Source organism: Vicia villosa, linkage group LG2 (assembly GCF_029867415.1).
Source record: "Vicia villosa cultivar HV-30 ecotype Madison, WI linkage group LG2, Vvil1.0, whole genome shotgun sequence".
Taxonomy (NCBI): Eukaryota; Viridiplantae; Streptophyta; class Magnoliopsida; order Fabales; family Fabaceae; genus Vicia; species Vicia villosa.
Genome location: NC_081181.1, coordinates 143129083 through 143153864, shown reverse-complemented (window position 1 = coordinate 143153864; position 24782 = coordinate 143129083). Strand labels below are relative to the sequence as shown.

At 33.8% G+C, this 24782-nt stretch overlaps 1 protein-coding gene across 1 annotated transcript; it reads right to left on the bottom strand.

The window, feature by feature from the left end:
- Nucleotides 1-23716: 23716 nt before the first annotated feature.
- Nucleotides 23717-24193, bottom strand: LOC131650208 (uncharacterized). Its single transcript, XM_058919926.1, has one exon. The coding sequence runs from the start codon at nucleotides 24191-24193 to the stop codon at nucleotides 23717-23719; it is 477 nt and encodes a 158-aa protein (XP_058775909.1).
- Nucleotides 24194-24782: the final 589 nt, after the last annotated feature.

The window sequence follows — 24782 nt, the reverse complement described above, 5'->3', positions numbered from 1 at the left end:
TCATCCTCAAAACTGATATTATGTCTAATGATCAATTTAGAAACACCTCCACCGATATGATATTTGATCTCTCAGAATAACTATAAAGATAAAGGGAATTAACCACAATGATTTATGAAAACTTCTTCAAAATCTCATCTCTGAGTATTAATCAACAAGTCAATATAAGAACCTAGGGCAAAAGTATAAACCCTATCTCTCGATTGATAGTTTAACAATGATATAAAATAAAAGCAAGGTTCTTTATTGATAATAAAACTTAAACAATTGTTCACAGGAATTAATCAAAGTAATTGCATCTTCATAGGTTAACTACTACCTTAAACTCAACACAATGGGGTTTAGCTCTCCATAGACATGAAGAACACACAAAACTTCATAGAGGGATTCATCTTCATCAAGGGAATGTCTTCAATTGATGTTAAATTCTCCGTCGGATATTGTTTTCTCCTCTGGAATAGGATTGCTCTCTGAAATTCGATCACCAAAGATCTATCTCTTATGAGGATTAGGGCTTCTATTTATAACTTTATTTCTTTTCACGCAGCTCCTGCGGCGCGGCACGGATTGGCGAGGCGTGAGCCAAAGTCAGAAGTGATGGCGTGTCTCGCCCCTTATCACCGCGGCTCGGCCTCTGCTTCATCCTCCTTCTTTGTGATTTCTCTTCTCCAGAATCTCTACGCCTTCGTGTTTCTTCTTCTTTACTTTTCAACATTAAAATCTGCACAAATAACACCCAAAGTGATGCAAGTCGCTCTATAATTAGCATCAAACCTCTAGAGTTCAATTCTAACCATAAAATCCTTAAAAATCATAAGATATGTTTAACTTCAGATCAAAAGGTAGTTAATTTAACACATGAAAATACTACTAATTCACTCTTAACATTTTTAAGACTCATTAGTTATTTCCTATTTCTAGTCTAGAATTTATTTTCTGCATTTTTCTATTTTGCTGCTATAACAATCAGTATTCAGTATTTTTATTCATAATGCAATATTTATTATTCAATCCTGATATTGTTTTATCTTTTATGCTATTCTGTTACCTGCAATATACTCTTAACAACATAAATTATATCGAATTCTGTACTGTTTGCCTTTTATAGTGTTAAACTATGTCACTGTTCTGTACTGTTTACATGCTTAATTATACCTGTCAGACAAACACACATGAACAAATGCAACACCCAAGGGCTACCTAGACCGAGGAGACGCCCGTCTCCCCTTTATGGGACCACCCCCTGCGTGTTTAGGACTGGAGACATCCGTCTCCATGCATGCTTGAGCTGCAGACTGCCCACCTGAGACGCTCGTCTCCCAAGGGGTGGCAGCTGCTTTGATTCTGCCTTGACCATGCAGATTGACCAAGATTCCTCATTTTGAATTTTGAATTTCAAATTCATCATTCAATTTCTTCCCTCTCTCCATTTATTTCTTTCATTTAACCATCATAAACTCTATACATTCATCCCACCTTCACTACCATAACTCACACTTAATTCTATCTTTATTCCACCATTTACAAACCTCACTATAAATTCATACCGCCACCATTCTCTTCTCCACACCCTTAAACCATTCTTTATCATTCTATTCTCCACACATTTCTTTCTCCCAAATACACCATGCCTCCATGTTCTATCATCCGAAGTGTGCATCCTGAGAGACCTCCTCCCGACCTATCACAAATTATTTTCCGAGAGGATGACGATGATGCTCAAAGAACACAATATCTAGCTTTCTATGAACGTTCAGTTGTACCTACACGATATGTGGACACTGAATGTCTAGAAACTTTGGGTTTAGCATATGGTGTAAATCGTTTACTCACAAAATCCCACCTACTCCGCCTCTGTACTGAATTCGCCCCTACTTTTGAGCCGCTCGTCTTAGAGTTCTTAAGCTCTTTCAACTACAACACTCCTTCTGATCTACCACTCTTAACTGGTAACATCCAATTTCGGATGTTTAATCACGAATACAATTTAGATCAAGAAGAAGTTTCCACTTACTTGCGATTTTCTCATGACCAAGATGCTCGTCGCAATATTTTCGAAGAACTCAATGGCCGTTCTTGGGAGAAACTTGCTTTTGAACTATGGTTTAATCTAACTGGAGAGCATGCTACCGGTTGGAGGAATCTTCTAGCTTCTCACATTCAAAACCCTACTATACGTTATTTTCAACGTATTTTGGGATATACTATTTTTGCAAGATCCAACAACCACAAGGTTAACCAGAATGAGTTATTCTTCTTGTTCTGTGTGCTTAATAATTTACGCATCAATGCCGCACCATTTATGCTCCAACACATCCAAGGATGCGTCAACGCTCCTGCTACAAACCCATTCTTCTTTGGCGGTATTGTTACCACATTAGCATCTGCCTTAGGCCTCGCTGATGATCTTCTCTCGCTTGCACATTACATAATGCCTGGTCAGTTCCTCGAACGCACTTACTGTTGAGACTCTCACATGGTGTCACCACGACCTGATGGTCGCTACACTCTGGTAGTCAACAAAATTTTGATTCCACATGTCATTCTACCGTGCCCCGAGCAAATCAACATCCGTTACGTTCAGCGTTGGAGACTTATTTTTGAAGATCCTCAAGGAAACCAACCTGAACAACATAATGAGCCGGTGGATGAAATGGAACATGAGTTCAACCAAGCGGATAATGATTTCGACGCTCCACAACCCAATGCACATCAACCTCCTCCCAATAATCCTCCGCCAATTACTCTCGATGCCATGTATGGTGCAATACTACGCCAAGACCAACTTTTTCAGGCTATGCAGACTAATCAAGACGAAACCTTAAGGCTAATTCGGGAAATGCAACAAGAACAACGTGACTACGTTATTAGGACCGAAGGCCACTACACAGAAATTGCTACACAATTAAATGATCTCAACCTTCGCGTCAATGGCTCTCCTGATAATAGGCGTAGACGTGTTCGCACCCGAGGCGGAAGCAGTTCTCGCAACCGCAATGACAAGGAGTAGTTTTTATGCATTGAGGACACTACAAATTTTAAGTCTGGGGGAGTCGTATTACTCGCATGATCATTAGTATTTTTATTTCTTTTCCCTTGTTGCAATGTTTTTCCATTCAATAAAAGCATATTTATGAGATTTTGAGTCTTATATGCATATTTTCGTGTTTATTAGAATCCTTCCATTTTCTTGAGCCATAACACAAATTTCTAAACGATAAATGCATAACTCCACTTGTTCAAAAATTACGAAGCTACTTGCTTACAAGATATATAGGAAACTAGAGTAAAATTCGAGATAATACCTTTACCGTCTCGACACTCTAAAACCCCCAAGTATGCGTCACTGATTTGAGTAACCATTATACCGAAACCATAGACTTTAGTTTTGAAGTAACCCTTATTAGTTTATTTTAGCAGTCGGCACCGTCTTAGACACCAACTACGCAAAGAGTCGATGAATATAAATGTATGATCCACATAAAAAATTCTTTGTATGCTTAACTGCCAATGGAAATGTACCTACTAAGTAAGGTGATCCTCACACGATCATTTAACCCAACGGTTACAAGTCTTAAATATTAAATAAACTCATTGTTGGTTGGTTCAGAAGTTATCTGGTAATGAACTTGGTAGGAAGGACCTTGGTTCAATTCTCCACAATCCACAAATGAGCGCTAAAGGAGTATACCACATAGTTGTGCCAGAACTCCATATAAAGGATCATAGTCACTAACCGGCTACTCTGCTATGTGTGTGTCAAGATAATGGGCTTAATGTGATTGCGCACGAATGAAACGGGTAAGACAAAATGACAAAGTCAAGGTCGAGCTATAATAGCATGATTCAGATTGGTATGCATATTGGGAGTTGTCTAGTGTCACCACTGTAATCTTATTGTTAAGATTCATCTCATAACTTTTCAACAAAAACACTTTGTGGCTAAGTACAAAACCCAAACGATGCGGTGAACCTGCATTTCATTTTTACTGTCCACCCGTTTTAATCTGATTATTTGCTTGAGGACAAGCAAAGGTTCAAGTCTGGGGGAGTTTGATAACACAAATTTATATCATATATTTAGCTTAAATTCCATAAATATTATTAGCATTTTCATTTAATTATATTGTTTTATCATGGTATTATGCGGGTATTTGCGATGTTTCAAGTATTGTGTCCGTATCGAAGACTATTTGTGAAAAGAAGAAGAAATAGAGCGAAATCATTCATATTTATTCCAAGGAAATAAAAGAAGAGGTGCTGAAGTGAATAGGGGGTGTAAAGAAGACCAAAAAGCATAAAGGTGGAAGCCCAGCCCACGACGGAAGCTGGAAACAACCACCTCAGCACGTGGAGACGCCCGTCTCCAAGGGCCCTGGCCATGTCACAGCAGGAGACGCCCGTCTCCCACCTCCCTCAAATATCTCCACTTGAGACGCACGTCTCAAGTTGGTTACCAAGTCTTGCTGAAAAAGTGGAGACGCGCGTCTCCTAATTCTGAGTCAATAGGGTACTACATTTACGGAAGAAAGCTGCCAAGACTCACTTATAAAAGGACACTGATATTTCATTATCAGGGGTCTGAATTTTTACAACGAAGTTCTGCCGAATTTACTTTCCAAAAGCATCATTTTTCTTTTGCATTTTTATTCTATGCATTCTTTTCTCACAGCAATTTCTACACCGGAAATTGTTGTGAATTTTTCATAGATCTAACCTTACGTTAGATTTAGTTTTTATTTCCTTGTTTTAATTTTTACGCCGAATAATATTTGAAGAACGATCCAACCAACCTGTGGTGGAAGTTCGAGTACTCCAAGATCCAAGTTTATATTTCAAGATTTATTTTATTCAGGTTTCTTATTTACCACCTTTATTATATTTATTTGCATGATATATTGTATGTTATTTAATATGCCTTTTATTATGAACCGAACTGATTTATGCATATTTAACCGTATCAATATGTCTGGCTAATTAGTTAAGATATCGGTATGTAAAGTAAGTTAACCGTGGGATCCGAAATAAGTTGGCTCAATTATGTTTTATTAACTATCACTTGTTTTTGGTTTTATGTCTAATTTAATTTGCTAAAGTTCTAAAATCAATAGAGCGAGAGTTTGAGATTTTAGGGCCGATAAAGGTTAAAATCAATAGAGCGAGAGTTTGAGATTCTTAACTGGATAGTAGACATAGGACATTAGTTTTAAGGATGACGAAAGCGTATTAAAATTGATTAGAATTTATTTACTTTCAAAAAGTGTATTTAAACTCGACGCGGGATGGCGAAAGCATACGTTAGGGAATACTAGCATGACCCGAGTCAACAGAGCGAGAGTTTGAGACTAGGAGATTTAAGTAGATAACGTCTTCATAAAGCGAGCATTTTATTAACTATGTTGTTTTCAAAAAGTTTTTCTAAATCTAATGGGATGGCGAGAGCGTACATTATGAGTTAGGATAGTAGTCTAAATCAATAGAGCGAGAGTTTGAGAGGAGGACTTTTAAACGACAAAATTAATAAAGATTTTTCATTAAATGAGAACCATAGCCAATGGACCTTCGGATCACCTAAGTTAGACAAAATACATACTGATATCCGTTTATTATTACATTTGTTAAACTTCACAATTTAATTTTTCCCTTAGAAACAACCAAAATATTAGTAGCCTTAGCTTTACATAGTAACCTTAGATAACGGTAGATCGATTCATAGTCCTTGTGGAATCGATATTTTTTAAAACTACACGACACGACTGTGCACTTGCAGTTATTAGATTTATAGACACGTAAAGTCGCGATCAACATGGTTTGTAAATAATGATGATGGAATTATTTCTGTTATATTTTTCAATGTTGGAGCTTGGCTTTGGGAATAGTTAGAGAAACTCTTCTATTATTATCCAGGAGAAATTAACATGTCACCCCTATTTTATACATATCACCCCTAAGTAGCGCATTTTTACCAAATTATCTCTGTAAAATATTGGATTTTTTGAAATTTCCGGTATAAACCGGAAATTTCATATAAATATCGGAAATTTTGTTACATTTACCTATTTACCGTGCCTGATGCTACATACGGATAATTTCAAATTTTCGGTACCGTATTTTTCAAATTTCTGGTACGTATGAATTTTTTGCAATTTCCAGTACATTGTTTGCAATTTCTGGTACTGATTATTTATCAAAATAGAAGTGGAATATGAAATTAACTTGCAATTTCCGGTACATTGTTTCAATTTCCGGTACAAGTGGAATATAATGAATTGTTTGTAATTTCCGGCACTTCTAAAACATGGTTTTTTTAAAATTTCCAGTATTAATTTTTAAACGGAAATTCGTGAAATTTCCGGGACGGGTAATGAATTTTTGTAAAATTACCAAAATTTTTGAAATTTCTGGTAAATGGATACCGGAATTTTTTAAAAAACATAGAATTTTCGGTGTCGCCCAAAAAGAGGTACCGATTTTTTTTAATGATTTTGGCAACAGTAATTTTTTTTAAAAAAGATAAAAAAATGAAATTTTGAAAATACCGTAAAATAGGGGGTGACATGTAGATTTGTTCCATTGTTTAACACCATTATCAAACAATAAAAAAGAGACCATGTTTTCAAACAATATTATAGTGTTTTCAAACACAAAATATTAGTGTTTATATAAGACTTTCACACCATGATCTTGTAATGTTGTGTAATGGGCCACTCCTACTATAAAAGTTAATAATTAAAATAATTTCTTATTTCTAAACAAATATTTATAAAAAAATAATTACAATTAATAAAAATAATTAATTATTAAAATAAATTTTTAAGAAAATAAAAGAATGAATTTTTTAATTTTTAAATATTTTTAATGACGTGGCAAGTTGGCAACAATAAAAAATGTCACCTCATAAATTCTAATGCCACATATGTAAATGAGACTATTTTGTCATAGAGGACCACAAAAAAATAAGAAAAATGATATTAAGGGACCATAAAACTGTTTTTTTTTTTTTAAATAGCGACTAAAAAGTTATCAAAATGGATAAAAGGGACCAAAATTGCATTCAAACCTAGTTGTTTTTTATTTTTTGATATCATATTTTAAAAGTCAGTTTTTTTATTCTCAATTTTATTTTGTTTGAGATTTAACCCCCTCCACTTTTGCATACATGACAGTGATGACTTAATATTGATGACTATGACAATTTATAATGTTTTTAACTTTTATTGTATAAATTAATAATTTTAGGCAAGTTTTTTAAAAATTAATTTAAAATATTTCTAATACAAATTTTCAAAATAATTTTTCTAATCTAGTGGCCTACTTCTTAACATCATCTTTTCCTCCTAAAAGTCTCCTTATGGTGATGATTCTCGAACCTATATAAACACTTAAGCTTTTTCTAAAGAAAATTGTGTGGGACTTCAACCCCTCGACTTTCTTTAACACCTCTTACATTATATTAATCCTTTTAACAATAAAACAGGGACTGTGTTTTCAAACAATAGTTCAACTGTCTAACTCGGTGTGGCATGTGAAACACAGTCATAAACAATAATGTTGATCAATCAACTTCATTCGTTAGTTGCTTGTTGTTATACCCCAAAATTTGCCGGCATCTTTTTTCAGAAAGAAGGCAATAGACTTCTGTCTAAGAATTGGGAGTTTCATATAATCTTGGATTTTATTTCATAAATATCCTAATTTATGAACACTCGGTTTTTAGAATTTTTCTTATACGGTATTTTGGCTCGCTGTTGAATTCATTCTTACGCAAACGCCAATTACTGTTTATCATTTCACACACGCTGTTTATTTGAGACTTATTTGCAGATAAATAGTACTGACGCAGTTGGTACAGAATTAAATCTTTTGCAGGCGCAGAGTCCGGGGATTCAGACTGTACTGACAACAAGTAAATTATTATTAACTTTTGTTTCCCACTAATTTTTGTACTATATTCTATTATTTTCAAAATCTTTTTCTTTCTCTTTCTTTCAAAATCAAATCCTAACTTTATTCTACACATCTATCTTTTCAAACCCTACCATATACTTTCTTTCAAATCTTACTACCACTCAAATTTTCCTTTTTTGTACGGAATCACTTCATTCCCCAACGTCTCTATCCTTCTTTTCACTCTATAAATACCTCTCATTTTTCCATAAAATCTCACATCAAATTCTAACTCATCTCTCAAATTTCTACATCATATTCACTCTCTCTTCTTCCCCGGCAAAAATGGCGAAGCGGATGGATACGTGTTTTCTTATGGTCATCATCGTCGTAGTGGTAATCATGTCCTTCTTCTATCTGCATAGTCTTGAAAAATGCGGACCTGGGTTGTTTACACTCCCAATCATCTATATGTTATTATTTATAGCATGGGTTATTAATCGTCATTCTTAAAGTTTGTCATATCTTTTATTTTTAAATAATGTACCGTTTACTCGTCGTACTGTTCATTATATTATGTAATATTTGTACTCTCAGTATTAAATGTCGTACTATCTGTCGTACTGTTGTTTAATTATTAAGATAATATTTTGTGTGTTTTCTGCCAGTTAAATATTTATTTTCTGTGCCTTAAATGTGTTTCAGGGTTATTATCGGTAATTTCGCTCGCATACAATATATATTATTTATTTATTATGTCTGTGTTTTTTTAACAACTCATGTAAATAAATTTTCACCATTAACACAACAAAAAAAACAAAAAAAAAGAAAAAAAGAAAAAATTAACTTTGACTGTTGAATTTTTACTTTAACTGTTACATTAATGCTTGAACAGTCAGTTGACAGTCAAACCCGCTGATAGTGCAATTCTCCGTGTTTTGTACCATCAATCAAATCAATCTTTTGCATTTCAAAATTCCAAGATTTTTGTTCTAGAAGTCTTCTGAATATCACATGATTAGCAGAGACTCAGCACTGCACAAAAATCAGGTACGCTTAACTGTCTCCTACATGAACAGTCCCTAACTAGGGTTTTTGTTTTTTTCAGGAGAATAAGTTTTTTGAGACTTCAAATGGATTTCATGGACCTCCATATATCTCAAAGTACCACCATACAAATTTTCAAACTTCAATTCACTCAGACGCACAGTCAGCAGCTCAAACAGTCAACAGACGACCAGTTTGATCGAAAAGTCAACAGACAGTCAAAAATGAAATTTTTTGTCAACATCCATATTTTGTCAAAAGATTCATCATTTGATCATTGGTTGATCATAATTCATCAAGGAAAGATCAAAAATCAGCAAAACCCTAAGTTTCAAAATTAGGGTTTTCTCCTAAAAAGTCAACTAAACTTTGACTGGTCATAACTCTCTCATCTTTCATCCAAAAAATTCCAACCAAAGCTCATTTTGAAGGAAATTAAATTATCTTTCAAATTCAATTGGTCCCATGGTCATTAGATTCACCATTTGGAAAATATGAACCAAGACATTACAGGTCATTTTCAAAGTCAACAAAAAGTGGTTTTTTGTCAAAGGCCATAACATCAAGATAACTTCTCCAAATGAAAACAAGTTTCCAAAGTGGCTTGTGGAGGACATCTTGAGGTTTCTAAAAAGTACAAGAACTCCTTCATATGATAAAAATTGAGGGATTTATGCCTTGTTGAAGTTGGCCATTTTTTGGGAAAATGCATGAAATCACCATTGATCAAAAGTGTTTTTTTTTCAAAAGAGACCAAATTTCCATGATCCAAACATGTTTCTAACAATGCTAAGGGCTTCCCACGACCAACCCAAGGCCCATAACATTTTTATTTCTTTTTTGATTTAATTTTATTACATTTAAAATTAAATTGAAAAAGAAATGATAAAGGATAATGTTATTTTGCTTTGATCTTAAGCTAAGGCCACCAAAATGGATTCAACTCTGCCACAAGGAGCTGGTACAGCAGGCCTAGAGCAAGAGAGTGGAAAAATCAAGCCATGGTTGCTTGAATTCAAAGCTTGATATATTATAAAATTCAAAAATTCAACAAAATCATCAATGCATGTTAGCTTAGTTTTTAAGTCCCTCCATGGCCTATAAATGAAGAGGAATGCTTCAGCAACAAAGGACACACGAAATTATAGCAAGAGCATAGCAAAGAAGTTCACAAAAATTCTCAAAAAAACACCAAAACTTTGTAACTTTCGTTTTACATTTTCCAACCATTATCAATACAAACAAACACTTTCAATCATTTTCTGAAGTTGCATAGAGTAAGAATGAGCTCATAATATGGTCCTATAAGGATTATAACACGTGCATAGTGCTCTTTATCTTCATGCATAATTAATTTTTCGTTTTCTTACATTTAATCAATATCAATGTAATCTAATCATTCTAATGAGTTCATGAGGTCTTATAGGACAGATCTGGGCTCTAACATGTTGATTTCCAAGTGAAAATAGCTCAATGCCATTAATAAGTGCTCATGCATGTTCAAGCTTCAACATCTTCGAATCCATGGCTACAACACTCAAACAGCGAAACTAATATCATGTTTGGACTCAGAGCATCATAATTAGGGGATTTGGGTTGCTTTTTATTATTCATGATGTTTGTTCTTGCAGGTTTGTGAAGCTACCAAAATATGGCATTTTATCGTGAAAATAGTGGGGGTTCAAAACCGCCGCTATTTGCGTGTAAAAAATAAAGGAGACGGAGGTTGAAGACGACCACGCGTCCAAGCGTGGTTCGTCAGTCAAAGCTGACTCTTCCCTCCGCTCGCGTGGCTGCTCACCAATGGCCAGTCAACTTGTCTTCCCATCCACGCGTGCATCTGTGGGGTCCACCTGAAAGATTGGAATGTATAGAGATCCAGCGCATCTCTTTTGCTCAGCTTATCTTGCACCCTTCCACGTGTACCATCAGATTCTTTTAAAAACACATCCAACGCACCAGACAAGCAGTCCATACCATGGACTCTCCAGCCTATCACACATGATCATTTATTTTCTATTTTCTATTTCATTTTATTCTCTTTGCAAAATCAATTTAAAATAATTTAAAAAATCAAAAAAATATAATAAAAATATTTTTAGGCTTAAAAAATAATCTATTATTTTTTGACACAAAAATATTTTATTTTTCTTAATAATTAGAATATTTTGTTTAATTAATTAGTATATATTTATATATTGGCTTTTTAATTATTTCAACCAATCAAAAAAATCAGAAAAAATTTGTTCTTTTTATTAAATTTAGTTTATATATTATAGACTAATTTTGTACATATTTAGAATATTTTTCTTTTAAAGTTTTAATTATTTGTATAATTGTTATATAATTATATGTTAATTAGCTTAATAAATTTTCAAAACAACTTCAAAAAATCCAAAAAAATTAGTTTTATTTTAAAATTAATTAATAAGCATTTTGAATATATTTTAGACTTAATTTTTAGGTTTAAATTTTATTTCCACCTTTTTCTCATTTTAATTAAATTAATCATGTATTAATTCTAATTAAAATCAATCATACAAAAATCCAAAAATACTTCCTTTTATCTTATTGCAATTTAAATTCCTAGATAAAGTGTATAGGTTGTCAAATTCATGTAAATAGCGTAGTTTACATTTCTCGCACAAACGATGTAATAGCGTAGATTTACTTTCCGCATTTTACATTCCCGCATTTTAATTTCAGTACATATAAAACTGCGTGTATGTCAAAGATAAAAACTGAAGCGTTAGGTCACTAACTTCAAAGATAAAATATCTGAATCAAAACACAATCACACTTGCATCTCTTAGGGTAATCCCTCTTTTACTCTTTTCAAAATCAAAATCTAATTCTACTGTTTCAAATGCAAAATCGAACTTTCGTTTACATCCGGTGAAAGGAGAATTTTCTAAAGGAAATAGGAAAAGACCTTATAACTTAGGGGTAGACCTCCTAATTGCTTGCTCAAATCAAACAAACAAATGTCTCATATACTGTTGTTTTTTCAAAATAAAACTTTCAAAAAAAGACAATACTTGGTATATATCCAAACAAGGATCATTACGAAGTTAACGTTGTTTTTTTCAAAACATCTTTCGAAAGATAAAACACTTTGTATACATCCGCACAAGGATCATTATAAAGTCAATTTACAAAATGAATTTTAAAACCACATACAAGCATTTCAAGGCAAGAGAAAAAATGATTCAAAACAAGTGAGCTAAGCAATTAAGAGCCCATGGATAACCATGGATACAAAGGGTGCTAACACCTTCCCTTTGTATAACCTACCCCCTTACCCAAAATCTCTTAAAGGTCTTTTTCTGTTTCTTTTATAAACCTTTCCTTAATTGGATAAAATAAAAGTCGGTGGCGACTCTCTGATTTTCAAAAACACAAAAGCAAAAAGAAGAGTCAGTTCGTATATCTCTCCCACGAGAGGTATGGTAAAAAACCGAGGGCGACACCTGTTTAGGAGTTGATCAGTGACAATGAACTTTTTTAATTTGTGTATTGCTTTCTGTTAGTGCATCAAGCAAGCCCCATCTCTAGATTTCTATTTCTGTTAAATCATAAGCTAAATGAATTGACAATATAACTCAAGTTTTCTTTAGATACTAACTTAATTACCAATTTGAGGTATTAGTTTTATATGAACTTCTACAGTATAAATGGATTCAAACTTGCTACTACCTATTATTTTCCTTTAGCTGCATGGTACCAAAATTATTGAAATAACTTCATAGCTAAGATTTATGAATTATTCAAAACTAAACATGCATTTTGGTCAAGTTATATGGGAGAAGGTATTGAAGTGGATCCGAGTTCAACATAAGCCTGTTGGGTGGAATCTAGAATTGATTTGGTTAACTTAACAAGGTAAAAGGAAGAGTTGTAGAGCTGCCATGATTAAGCTTGTCGAGAGAAAAGTTATGGGAAGAGCGTAAATAATAGTCACATAGATGATAGAACTATTGATAAGATTGTGTATAGAGGATTAACTGATATGAAACTTATAAAACACATAGCTGAGCTCATGTTGAATTAGCTTTGTGATAGGGTTTGATTTGTCTTTTTTGAGATTGTTGGGTTGGATCCGTGTGATCGCCATGTAGTTATAGTTTTTAAATTAATCAAATTTTATTGATTAGAAAAATTGGTCAATATTTTATCTGTCACTTATATTCACATTATTAACTCATATTTGCAAGTTTTTCTAACAAATCATTAATATGCAATCCTAGCAAAATGCCACTGATAACTGTTATTTGATAATTATCTTTCAAAAGAATATCAGTTTATCAATATTCACGCCTTCAGTGTAACACCCCATTTCTACCTGATAGTTATAACGAAAATCAGAGTATAAAAATTCCAATCATCACATGGGATGTCACATTGACGACTTAAATTGCAGCAACATAAACGCCTTCAAAATAGATACATAACACTTTTAAAACGAACGAACTCATAACGGTTTATTGAGTCTTTAAAAATAATAATAAAGTTAAATTATCACGCAACGGATTCATCACTTTAAACTTCAAATAAAATCATAGCATCTTACTTCGCCACAAAACAATTTCAAAGTCACAAGTCTTAACGAAACAACATCAAAACTCAGTAATAAAACAATTCAACAAATAATAAAAAGCATGCGTTCGTCTCTAAGAGTGCTACGTATCAGAGCGATAAACCGACTCGAACTCACGACAACTAAGTCTTCATTCATAGCTGTCACCTGCACGTTACCAGTATAAAGACAACAGTTAACAAAAAAAAGGTGAGATATCTATCAATATAGATAAGATTATGATAAATAATATATTAGAGTTAGAATCATAAAAGTTACCACATCGCGGTATATTCGTCACAAATCACTGCACATCATTATTGTAACCAAAACGGTTCAATTCTTAATACAAGTCACACCAATTCATAGTCATGCATAATAGAATGAGACTCTAACAAATGCACATGCATGTGGTTCCTAGGGCTTCAGCCCCCATCACCAATTGCTAGTTAATAGAGGTATTCAAACCAGGCATAAGCCTACGTCACTGTTTGCCAATCCAGGCCGTCACAAAAATGCAAATGTATGTGACTCGATGAATGCAACATCACATACACAATCACAACAAAACTCGTCACGAGTCATACGCCTATATCACCGTTGTTACCAATAAATAGAGGTAATTAATTGTCACAACAATTCCTGCACTTCGTAATATTAAGAAAATAGTCGTATCACATCATCACTGGCCATAGGCCTACAACTTCGTATCAACATCCTAACAACAACAAATTAACGACAACAACTCAACAACACAAATCAACAACAACAACAATTAACACAAATAATACAACGACAATCAACATTGGCCATAAAGCCTACGACTTTATCTTGCCATGAATTAGAGGAAATTCCACTAAATTCATCACCACATGCAAATTCACATATTTCCAATGAATATTCAACTCAACAATTCAACCAAAACAATTTACACGCGTTCCATAATTATTCGGACAGTTTTTTTTATTCTAATTGGTTAATTAATTTATCGGTTAAAGTTAATGCTCCTATTCGGTACTATTTCCATACATCCCTTATTAGTACTGCTAGTCCTTGTTATTAACAATTGGTGTCTGCTACAAAAATCTTTCATCGGCTATTATTCCCACTGTCTTCAAAATACTCTGCTACTAACCAATATTTTTCTGCTATGGTTAATCTACTGATACTGTCTACAACTGTTTCTAAATATAATCACTAACCAAAGTTACTAGTTCTGCTATCTGCTGCTACCAGAATGTCTCTGCTAATTCATACAAATACTGCTACATTAAAACTCCACTAAATTTACTAAGTCTGCGACTATATTTAAACTAATTAAATAATTAAACTTTCATGTGTAATTATGCCACTAAGTCTTAAATTTATTAAATGAAATTTAATTGATTAAACTAAAAAAATTAGAATACCATGCATTATGCCCCCGCCTCAATTCCATGGCCCTCACCTTAAATTCCATGGCCCTCACCCCAAATTCCATCCAATACTAGTCATGGTTAATTTAGACAAGTGGCTACTGAATCTTGCATTTCAACTAACTAATTAAACTACTAAATAATTAAGACTATGTAATTTATACTACTAGACTTAATTTGCTAACCATAGACTTAATTGATTCAACTTAATTAATTTATACATCACTGTTATCACTAAAATGATTAATCAGGATGAAAGTAATTGAGTTACACTAATTAAAACTATAGGTATACTAAATAAAATAATTGCTCATGGGAACAATTGTGGCCCCCGTCCCATAACTCCATGGCACCCGCCCCCAGCCTTTAAACTTTAGGGGCGCCCACCCTGGGCATGTGGGGCGCCCGCCCCTTACATGTGGTGGCCTCCGCCCTATTTTTCCTCTTTTCCCCAATTTCCTTTCTTCTTTCTTCTTCTTAGATCTACAATTCTCAAACCCAGAATTCATCTGATCCAAATTTTCCAACGAACCGGTAATACAATAATCAACAATCGCATGAATATCAGTCACATTAAATCAAAATAACAACATTTACCATTACAAAAATAATAATTAATGCTAAACCAACACAACCGTTCATTTCACATAACGATTTCCTATCGATTTCAAAAGCACACAACAGACAACGCCAAAGCACATTAATAATTTTAACAACCTAAACCCCATATATTATCGATCATATTCCCAGTTATAGATCTAGAACCCCACCCCTTACCTTGGATTGGAGTCCGCTCTATAATTTCCGATCGAATTTGAGCTTCGCCGTAGATTCCAACCTTGCCATAGCTTCCAACCATATGCCTTTTCTCACTTCTTGCAATTTTTCCTCTTCGCAACAATTCTTCGTACCTTCACCAAACCCTTGTGCCTCCCTTCTTGATCTCTGATAGCAAAACCTTACTGCTACCTCTAATTCCCTTTTCTTTCTATTCACTTTAACCAAATAATATTATTTCCTTATTCACATTGGGCCTAATATTCACACCCCCGATAATGCTACTTCTAACCATCGAAACAATCCAAATAAATAATTACTTCATGATTTCACTACCGTAATTAAATAATTAAATCTCAATAATATTATTTAAAGCCCGATGTTTCACATTCACTTCATAATTCATCTACTAATTCAAAAATAATTAATTAAATAATTAATCGAATTATTCAGGGTATCTCAATTGGTAGTGGGAATGGATTGAACGTGTACTTGAACCCCAGGGTACAAGGTTTGATTCCCACGAAAGGCAAAAACTCTACTAGAGAGGGGGGATAGAGAAGATCGTGAGGTGACAGTGTCGGGAGCGCAGAAGGCTCGGGCTGTTAAATAAAAAGGCGCCTTTAAAATTACATAAAAACAATTTTTAGATTTATATTAAAAAAAGTTGCTATATCACTAATATATTAAAACACTAATCAATGTTTGAATTAATAAACTTCATTGTTAATAATAAGTTATTAAACAAAATAAATCATATCAAAATTATATATATATATATATATATATATATATATATATATTTGTTTTTAGTTGATAAAAAGTTTCAATAACTGCAGTTCAAAAAAACGTGTTGATTTATTAAAGTCACTTGCAAAACATAAATGTTATCCTTGACTAAAGTGCAGCGAATCCGGATCTAGGATCCATTTAAACGATCTCCGTATCTCACGCTTAAAGATCAACAACCTGTTATAAATGCCTTACTATATAAAGATTAAGCGTGTCATTTTTCAGATACAATTCAAATTCAAACTTCATTCACTCACCTTACTCTCATACTACTTGAGCGTTGGAGTGCTAACCTTACATGTTAGCTCCATTCTCACTGTAACGAAGCTCAAGTCCACCGTTGCAGCCCCTAACCTTTGATCTCCGATCAATTCTGGTTCCATAGAAACTATTGGCTCTGTTTGTGGAAATCGACATCTGATTTCAGCGTCTTCCATGTTTAAACATGCAACTCTCAATTTACCAAACCAAAGGCTTCATCGACCTAGAAGTTCATATCTCCTCAATTCGAACCACATATCATTGTCCTTGATATACTCCAACCGTAGATTAACTCTGGTCCTCAATTTCTCAGATCTCTGATTTCTTGATCTTCCAACAATGACAGGTTCTTGATCTACTCACTCTACTTCAGTGCACGAGGTTGTCGCAGCAGCTTAAGCCATAAGAGATGCACCGTCTCCTCCTCAAAACAGTGGCGACCAAGTCATTGTGAGAACTCTAAGGCATCAAGATCCCGTTCTTCCTGCAACATTTGTAGGATTTTCTCCAGCACTCCAAAAAGGTGAAGCGTCATTTAGGCCTAAAACACCTCCAATTGTACCATGACCAGAGTCACTACCTGAATTCTAGTTGTTGCAATCCAATATAGGCATGCAATGCATAAACGAAGTGCTAAATAACATGTATAATATGGTTCGGTAACAAAACTAATGATATGGAGGAAAGGTTACTTTGTCTAGAAGAAAGCCTGCATATCGTAAATCCAAGAGGCTATACGTTGTAGGAAGCCACATCTCGGAGGAGTTATACCATCATCCCTAAGTCGATCGTATCTCCTTGAGATGTAGCCATGATGCCGATGAATTTTCAAAGAAGCCAAAGGCATCAGACTCCTCCTTGTTGGAACAAGTTTGGTTCGTCAACTAATCCTTGAAATTTTGATGATAACAAGTACACTTGTATGGAGAACAATTTTGTACTCTAACTATTGTTAAGTGTTCGTATCTAAAAAATCAATTTTGAATCTGAAAATGTCAAGTTTGAATGCACCAGATGTTGAGGTAAGCACACATCGAAACTAAAGATCATCTGAATTCAAAAGCCGACAAAGTCTGAAGATTGGCGTAATTTAAAGCAAACAGAATCTGTTGCAAGAGAATGACTTTGAAATTCGAACAAGCTTCATCATTATTTATTTAAAGCTTCTGATTCAAAGGTAAAGTGTCTCAAATAAGATCTTGAATAAGCAGAAAATCAAATCAAACATCTGGGTTATTAAGTCAATGCTCTACAAGAATCTATCTAGAAGATATCTCCCACGGACTTTAACTCTTTACGACTCTGATATCTCAAAGCTCCGAAGACTTACTCTGATCAAGTTTCATCATATTCTATTATAAGCCTATAACTCAAGAATTTAAGTGTGAAGAAAAAGATAGTGACTTTGACCTCTGATCAACCTCATCTAATTTTATCAGAAGCCTTTGAATCACGAAGTTAACCGTGAAAGGAATTTGTGTGGAAAATTTACAAAAGTACAAGATCATGTGACTATAGTATAACATTCTATCCATTACCTAGTAAATCAGGGTAAAGGACTATACATTGTACAATTACTACTCTCACACGTCCTATCTCTATCCTAGTGCTGCAAGCGCCACTCTACTTGGTTATTAGCTAACGTCTCCATCAATTATTCATTGTGTGGATACTCAATCCCTCTTTCTACAACGGATCTACTTTTTATTTATATATTTAAAGAGAAATCGGAAGATTGTAGTAAAAGGGAAGATAATATACACAAGAGAGTGAGAGACACGGAAAGTGGATAATGAAGTTGCTCAAGAAGAAGACACACACAAGAAGAAGATAATATGTGTAAAACTTCATGAAAGTATGAAAGAGTATTCGAGAAGATTAAAGAAGACTTTCAACAAAGAAATACATGGGTATAAAGAAACAAACTAACATGTTGCAAATAGAAGCACAAAGAAGATCCGACAAGAAGAAAAAAGTAAATTATAAGAAAATATTCAAGAACAACAAGAAAGAAACACTTAATGTTTTATATTCCAAGATATCTTACTTCCTGAGAAATTCTTCTGATGTCTTTGAGGATGCTGAGGCCTTCGATCTGACATCTTCTGTTTTCCCCCTGCTTGAAAAACTTCACTTTAGCCACTTACTTTTGGCCTTTCCATGATGGGTATTCCTAATGCCTTTACAATTTCCAGCATTCTTCCCAATTTGAAGAATCTTATCCAGCACATTAGAGCTACTGTTAAGCATTTTAAAAGACTAAGTCATATTATCCAATTTCGAATTTAGCAATATAAATTCCCCTTTCAATTCAGAGATGGTAGAAAGGTGCTTCACTTTCTCATTTTGGAGCTGTGCAATAATCCTCTTCTAATCTTCAACTTCTTGATCAACTTTCACACTTTTAAGGCACAATTCCTTGTATGATGTGGAAATTTCCTCAAAAGTAAGCTCTTCACAATTTGATTCTTCATCACAAACTATAGATAGGGCTGTGACATGCTTAGTAGTTTCAATGTCACTTTCAGACTTATCTTCTGACCATGACACAACTAGCCTTTTCTTCTACCTCTTGAGATAAGTAGGACATTTAGACTTTATGTGTACATACCCTTCACACTCACGACACTAGACTCCTTTTCCTCGGTAGGATTGCTCTTCAGTCTTTGACTTTTTTATCAGCGTCCTGATTTTTGTTGATGTCAAGAGACTTGTTCTTGACATTTGGTATCGATTTCCAGTCTATATTTTTAAACACATTGTTGAATTGTCTACCAAGTAGCACTAGGTATTCAGACAAATTTTCACCTCCATCTTCTAAGCTTTCAACATTGGACACAAAGGCTACACTCTTCTTCTTTTCAGACTTTTCACCAAGTCCCAACTTAAAGGTTTGAAGAGATCCCATAAGATCGTCAACCTTCATGTTATTTTTTCTTAGGCTTCTTCAATAGTAGTGACCTTCATGTCAAATCTATTAGGAAGATATTTGAGAATTTTTCTGACCAATTTGGCATCAGACATCTTCTCTCAAAGTGCACTAGAGGCATTGGTAATTTCAATAATATTCATGTGAAAGTCAGGAATACTCTCATCTTATTTCATTCTTAAGTTCTCAAACTTAGTGGTAAGAAGTTGAAGTCTTAACATCTTTACCTTAGAGGTTCCTTCATGAGCAGTCTTCAAGATTTCCCAAGCATCTTTAGCAATAGTACAACCACTTATAAGTCTGAAGATGCTCTTGTCCACTCTATTGAATAGGGAATTCAATGCTTTGGAATTTCCTAGCGCATCTTTATCATCTTCATCATCCCAGTCTTCCTCTCCCTTTAGTAAGTCAGCAAACTTACCATCTCTGTCTTTAGCTAGCAGGGGACTCCACACTTTTACCATAGCTATCCATGCCTTGCCATCCATGGACTTGATAAAAGCCACCGTACGAGCTTTCAAATAGTCATAGTTTGTTCCATCAAGAATATATGGTCTATTCACGAACCCTCCTCCTTCGTTGTCCATTGTACCATAAATTAACTTCTCTGAATCTCACCCAGAGTCAGAGCAGGATGCCTGCTCTGATACCAATTGAAATTTTGGTGTTTAGATCTCAGATGTCCCAAGAGATATCAAGACAATGATCTCTAAACAACACACAATGATAAGGTATATAAAAGTGCAATGCAGAAACTTAAAAGAATACAAGTAATTGTTCACCCAGTTCGGTATATAACAATACCTAATTTGGGTCTACCAAGCCAAGGATAAGTCCACTATGATAGTATCAGTTCAAAGTACTATGCAAACAACCTCTGATTCACACATAAACAACCTCCGATTTACTTCCTTCTCGCCTAATCACTACCCGTGGTATACTTCTACCTAAGACTCACCTAGGTATGAGATCCTTCTCAATCCCCCTCAATCACAACCGTGATAATCAATTACAAAACTTTAGAAGACATGCTTCCAAGGCACAGTCACTCAATGCTTAAAAGCTTATGAATGAACACATAACTTACAAATCAATGAAAACGTCCAACTCTTCTATTAATATGATCTTAGAGAGGCTTACAATACACAAGACTGCACAAACCCTAACACAAACTACATGTAAGTTCCACGAAATAACTAGGTTTATTGCTTGCTATTTAAAACAATCTTCTGAATTGGATTTGGGCTTCAAACCGCAGTAGGGCACTTCAGAAAATACTCCAAAATCTCCTCCATGAAGATAGAGCTTCAATCATTAGTTTCCTAAATATTCTCCATATTTAAATATCTTGAAAACAGATACAATCTCTTATCCCTAAATCAAGCGCCACATAGGATTGCATAATATTCCAAAATATTATGCACTTGTAAATAAAATAGACTCTAACAGATCCAACTGTACTTTAACAGTCACGATGTCGGATGATCCTGCATAGGACATCTTTCTTGACATGTCTCTTAAGTTGAAGTGGATAGAACATCTTGTTCAACATATTCCCATAAGTTGTTTTACCAAACATAATGTTAATCCATGAAATAGATAATTAACATATAATACTAAGAAAACTTCATCATGATAAGAATACAACAAAGAAAGAGAACTTAAGCGGTTAAAGATGCAAACCATAAATATAAAGGTTTGATGAACTTGACTAATCAAAGAAGAAGGAAAACTAAGAGAAATTATCTAAAGCCTCGAGATATCTCAAACAGTGCCAACACAAAAGATGATATATGGCAAAAAGCTTGTAGGAGTTAAACTCCTAATTTAGTAAGTGAGTAACCTTTTGTAAAAGCAAAAGAGCCTTTTCATAAAAGTATATGGATATGAGCACAAGCACACTAAAACCATTTTTCTCAAATGATTTGCCAAAATAAAACACTTTGAAAAACATATAGAAGTTGTATAGAATAAGATGAGAGCAGCCAAAAATCCATAAAACATGTTTTGACTTAATTTTAATCGATTGTACTAACTGATTATATTAGTGTGTACTTAAGGCGCAAGGCAAGTTGAATGCACCCAAATTCTATCCAACGACTATATATCATTTCTATCCTATTTGAGAAGTCATACTCGATTAATCTTCAATATTTAATCGACCATGTTAATCAATTAAAAATGACTATTTTTGCTTAAATGCTATTTCCTTTTTTGGGGAACCTCATGCCTATAAATAGAGTCTCCATTTCTTATTTAAAATAATCCATAACTCGATTTGTGTATTGACACACACTCTCTCTATAAGTTTTATTTTTCACTTTCTCTCACTAGTTCTTATAGCCAAATGCTTTTGTGAGGAAAGTTTCATTTGTGAGTGAGATGTTTATTGTAATTCTGGAAGGGTAGCATTGTATAAGTTCACGAAGGATGTTGTTCACGCACCTTGGATGAATATTGTCCATTTAGAGATCATATATGTGGTTAGAAGTTAAACCCGTTAAAAACTTATGGTTGGGGGTTGTGTGATCAATTCCTACTATATATATATATATATATATATATATATATATATATATATATATATATATATATATATATATATATATATATATATATATATATATATATATATATATATATTTAGGTTGAAGATCATATAACTTTGAAGACCTTACCTTTGGTTCATGGTTAACCCGATTAAAATCTCAAGAGGTTATTTGGTAATGCTGTTAAATCAATTGAGCTAAGATATACTTCGGAACTTGAAGACTAACCGCTACAAAGTCCATGTTCATGGAGAAAAGACTAACCCCTTTAATCCACAGTTGGGAAGGAAGCTTGGCCACTTCAATCTCAGTAATTTATTGGAAAAGACGCAAATGCATATATATATATATATATATATATATATATATATATATATATATATATATATATATATATATATATATATATATCATATTGTATTATTATGGTTACATGACAACCACCATTTCCTTGTATAAGGGAGTTCGTGAGTCTTTCCTTTTAAAATCTCTCAAGTATTATTAGAAACTCTCAAGACCAAATCTTAGGGAGAAGAATAGGTCTTTTTTTTTTTTGACCGAACCTATATAATTCATGGTGTCTTTCTTCTTCCTTAATTTCTGCACTTTAATATTATATTTCCAATGCTTAGACTTAGAAAATATTTTCAATCTCTGATTAAATCGCCAAAAGTTTTCAAAACTAATGGTTTTCTAAACCATACAATCCACCCCCTCTTGTGTGTGAAGTTTCATGTGCAACACAAAAATCTCCTCCTTCACCTAGTCTATAATTATACTTTCAACATATTTCAAGAAATCCAGATATTTCTCACACATCCTCCTGAAATGTATTATAGATTTGGCATATAACTCTTATGTAGAAGAACTTATTATAACATTCTAGGCATCCATTATACTTTCCAATATCACATTATCTTTGACCATTTTCCCACTCCACTCTTGATTTGTTTGGTCCCTAGCGCATGCTTAAGTCTACCTCTCACTTTTTTTGTTATGTCATACCTACAAAGTAATGCATATGACGTAGAAAACACCTTTGCCACCGAATTCATCAATATTATCGCAATCAGTGAAAATGATCTTTGGCATGTTTTCTTGTTCTTCAACATAGTTTGACATACTTCTAAAGCCCAAGTAACATTACCCTTTTTTTCACTTTCCAAAAATGTAAACCCAACTAAAAAAGTCATCTCTGTAGAAGTAACAATAACAATTTCTTGAAGTGAAGTCCTGTACTTGTTTGTCTTATATGTTGAAAAAATAATGAGCATAGTGAAAATATGTTGAACAACTCGATGGGATCACGACGATTTTAAAATAGATCTCGAACAGTTTCTCCAACCTCGCACACTTTGTACCTAGGTACATAATAGTTATCATCCAAAAGATTCAACAATTGTTGAATTTCATTTATTGACCCTCTTAACTTCTTGTTGTTTTGGGCACAAACATTGTATACTTGCTTGATATTTGAGACATTTTAAGGTATTCTCCGTTTCAAAGTTGCAAATATATTTTTGGACTGCACCATGTTTATTTTCATGTTAGAAACAAGTTCATTCTCTTCAAGATTAAGACAATATACAATGAGATGATCATCTAGCTTGTAACACATGTCATAATTATGTCTACCGCAAATCACATTAAATGTCCATGTATTATTTGCCATAAAGTACCCGCACAACTTAAAAGGACACTCACATCTATTAGAACCGGTGTAATTCTGTTTCAACTTTTGGATAAGGTTTGTGTATTCGCCACTTCTTTCGCATATCAATGTCACAAATGTTTGTCTTCTATCAGGACCATTACCCGACCTCCCGGTTACAACACCAAACCCCAATTTGGCAGCCTCCGTGCATATCCATTTTAGCATATGCTCACGAACAACAAACTCATGTTCATTTGTAAGTTGTTTATAAACATCTACATGGACATCAATCAGTTTAACATCCATATACACAATAACTTTGAGAACAACATCAATGTGCACCACATCTAAAGCCAATCATAGAAGAAAAAAACACACCAAATTCAACATTGCTCTAATCTAGAAATACAATTTCATATGGCATTCAACAATAATTCGGAAATATAGTTTCAGACGCAACATTTGTTTTTAGACCAAAATTCAAATTTTAGCAAGTAATGAGGAAGAAAATACATGTACATTACCTTAAATTCATACTTCTTTTGCTCCTTTTGATGTGAAAAATAGAGAAATGTTATTTTGAAGTAGAAAAGTTGATTTGGTGTGGAGTGAAACATACATGCAAGGTGATGTTTTATTAAATTTACCGCTTGACAAATTCAGAACCGCACTTTCAAAATTGTCACTGAATTGTGAAATAAACAAAATCATTGTATGGATAAGTCTGAATATATACTTCCATACTAGTTTTTGGAGAAATGGAGGCGTATTTTACTTTACACGTGTTTTGGTGACGAATACTAGAGCTGTCAAATAAGCCCAATTTTTCAAAGCCCCAATTTTTTAGCCCCACTAAAGCCCTACTTTATTAAGCCCTTTGTTAATGAAAATTTTT

Excerpts from the sequence above, each read along its gene's own strand:
- LOC131650208 (XM_058919926.1), bottom strand. The coding sequence starts at position 24,193 with ATGGATGTTAAACTGATTGATGTCCATGTAGATGTTTATAAACAACTT.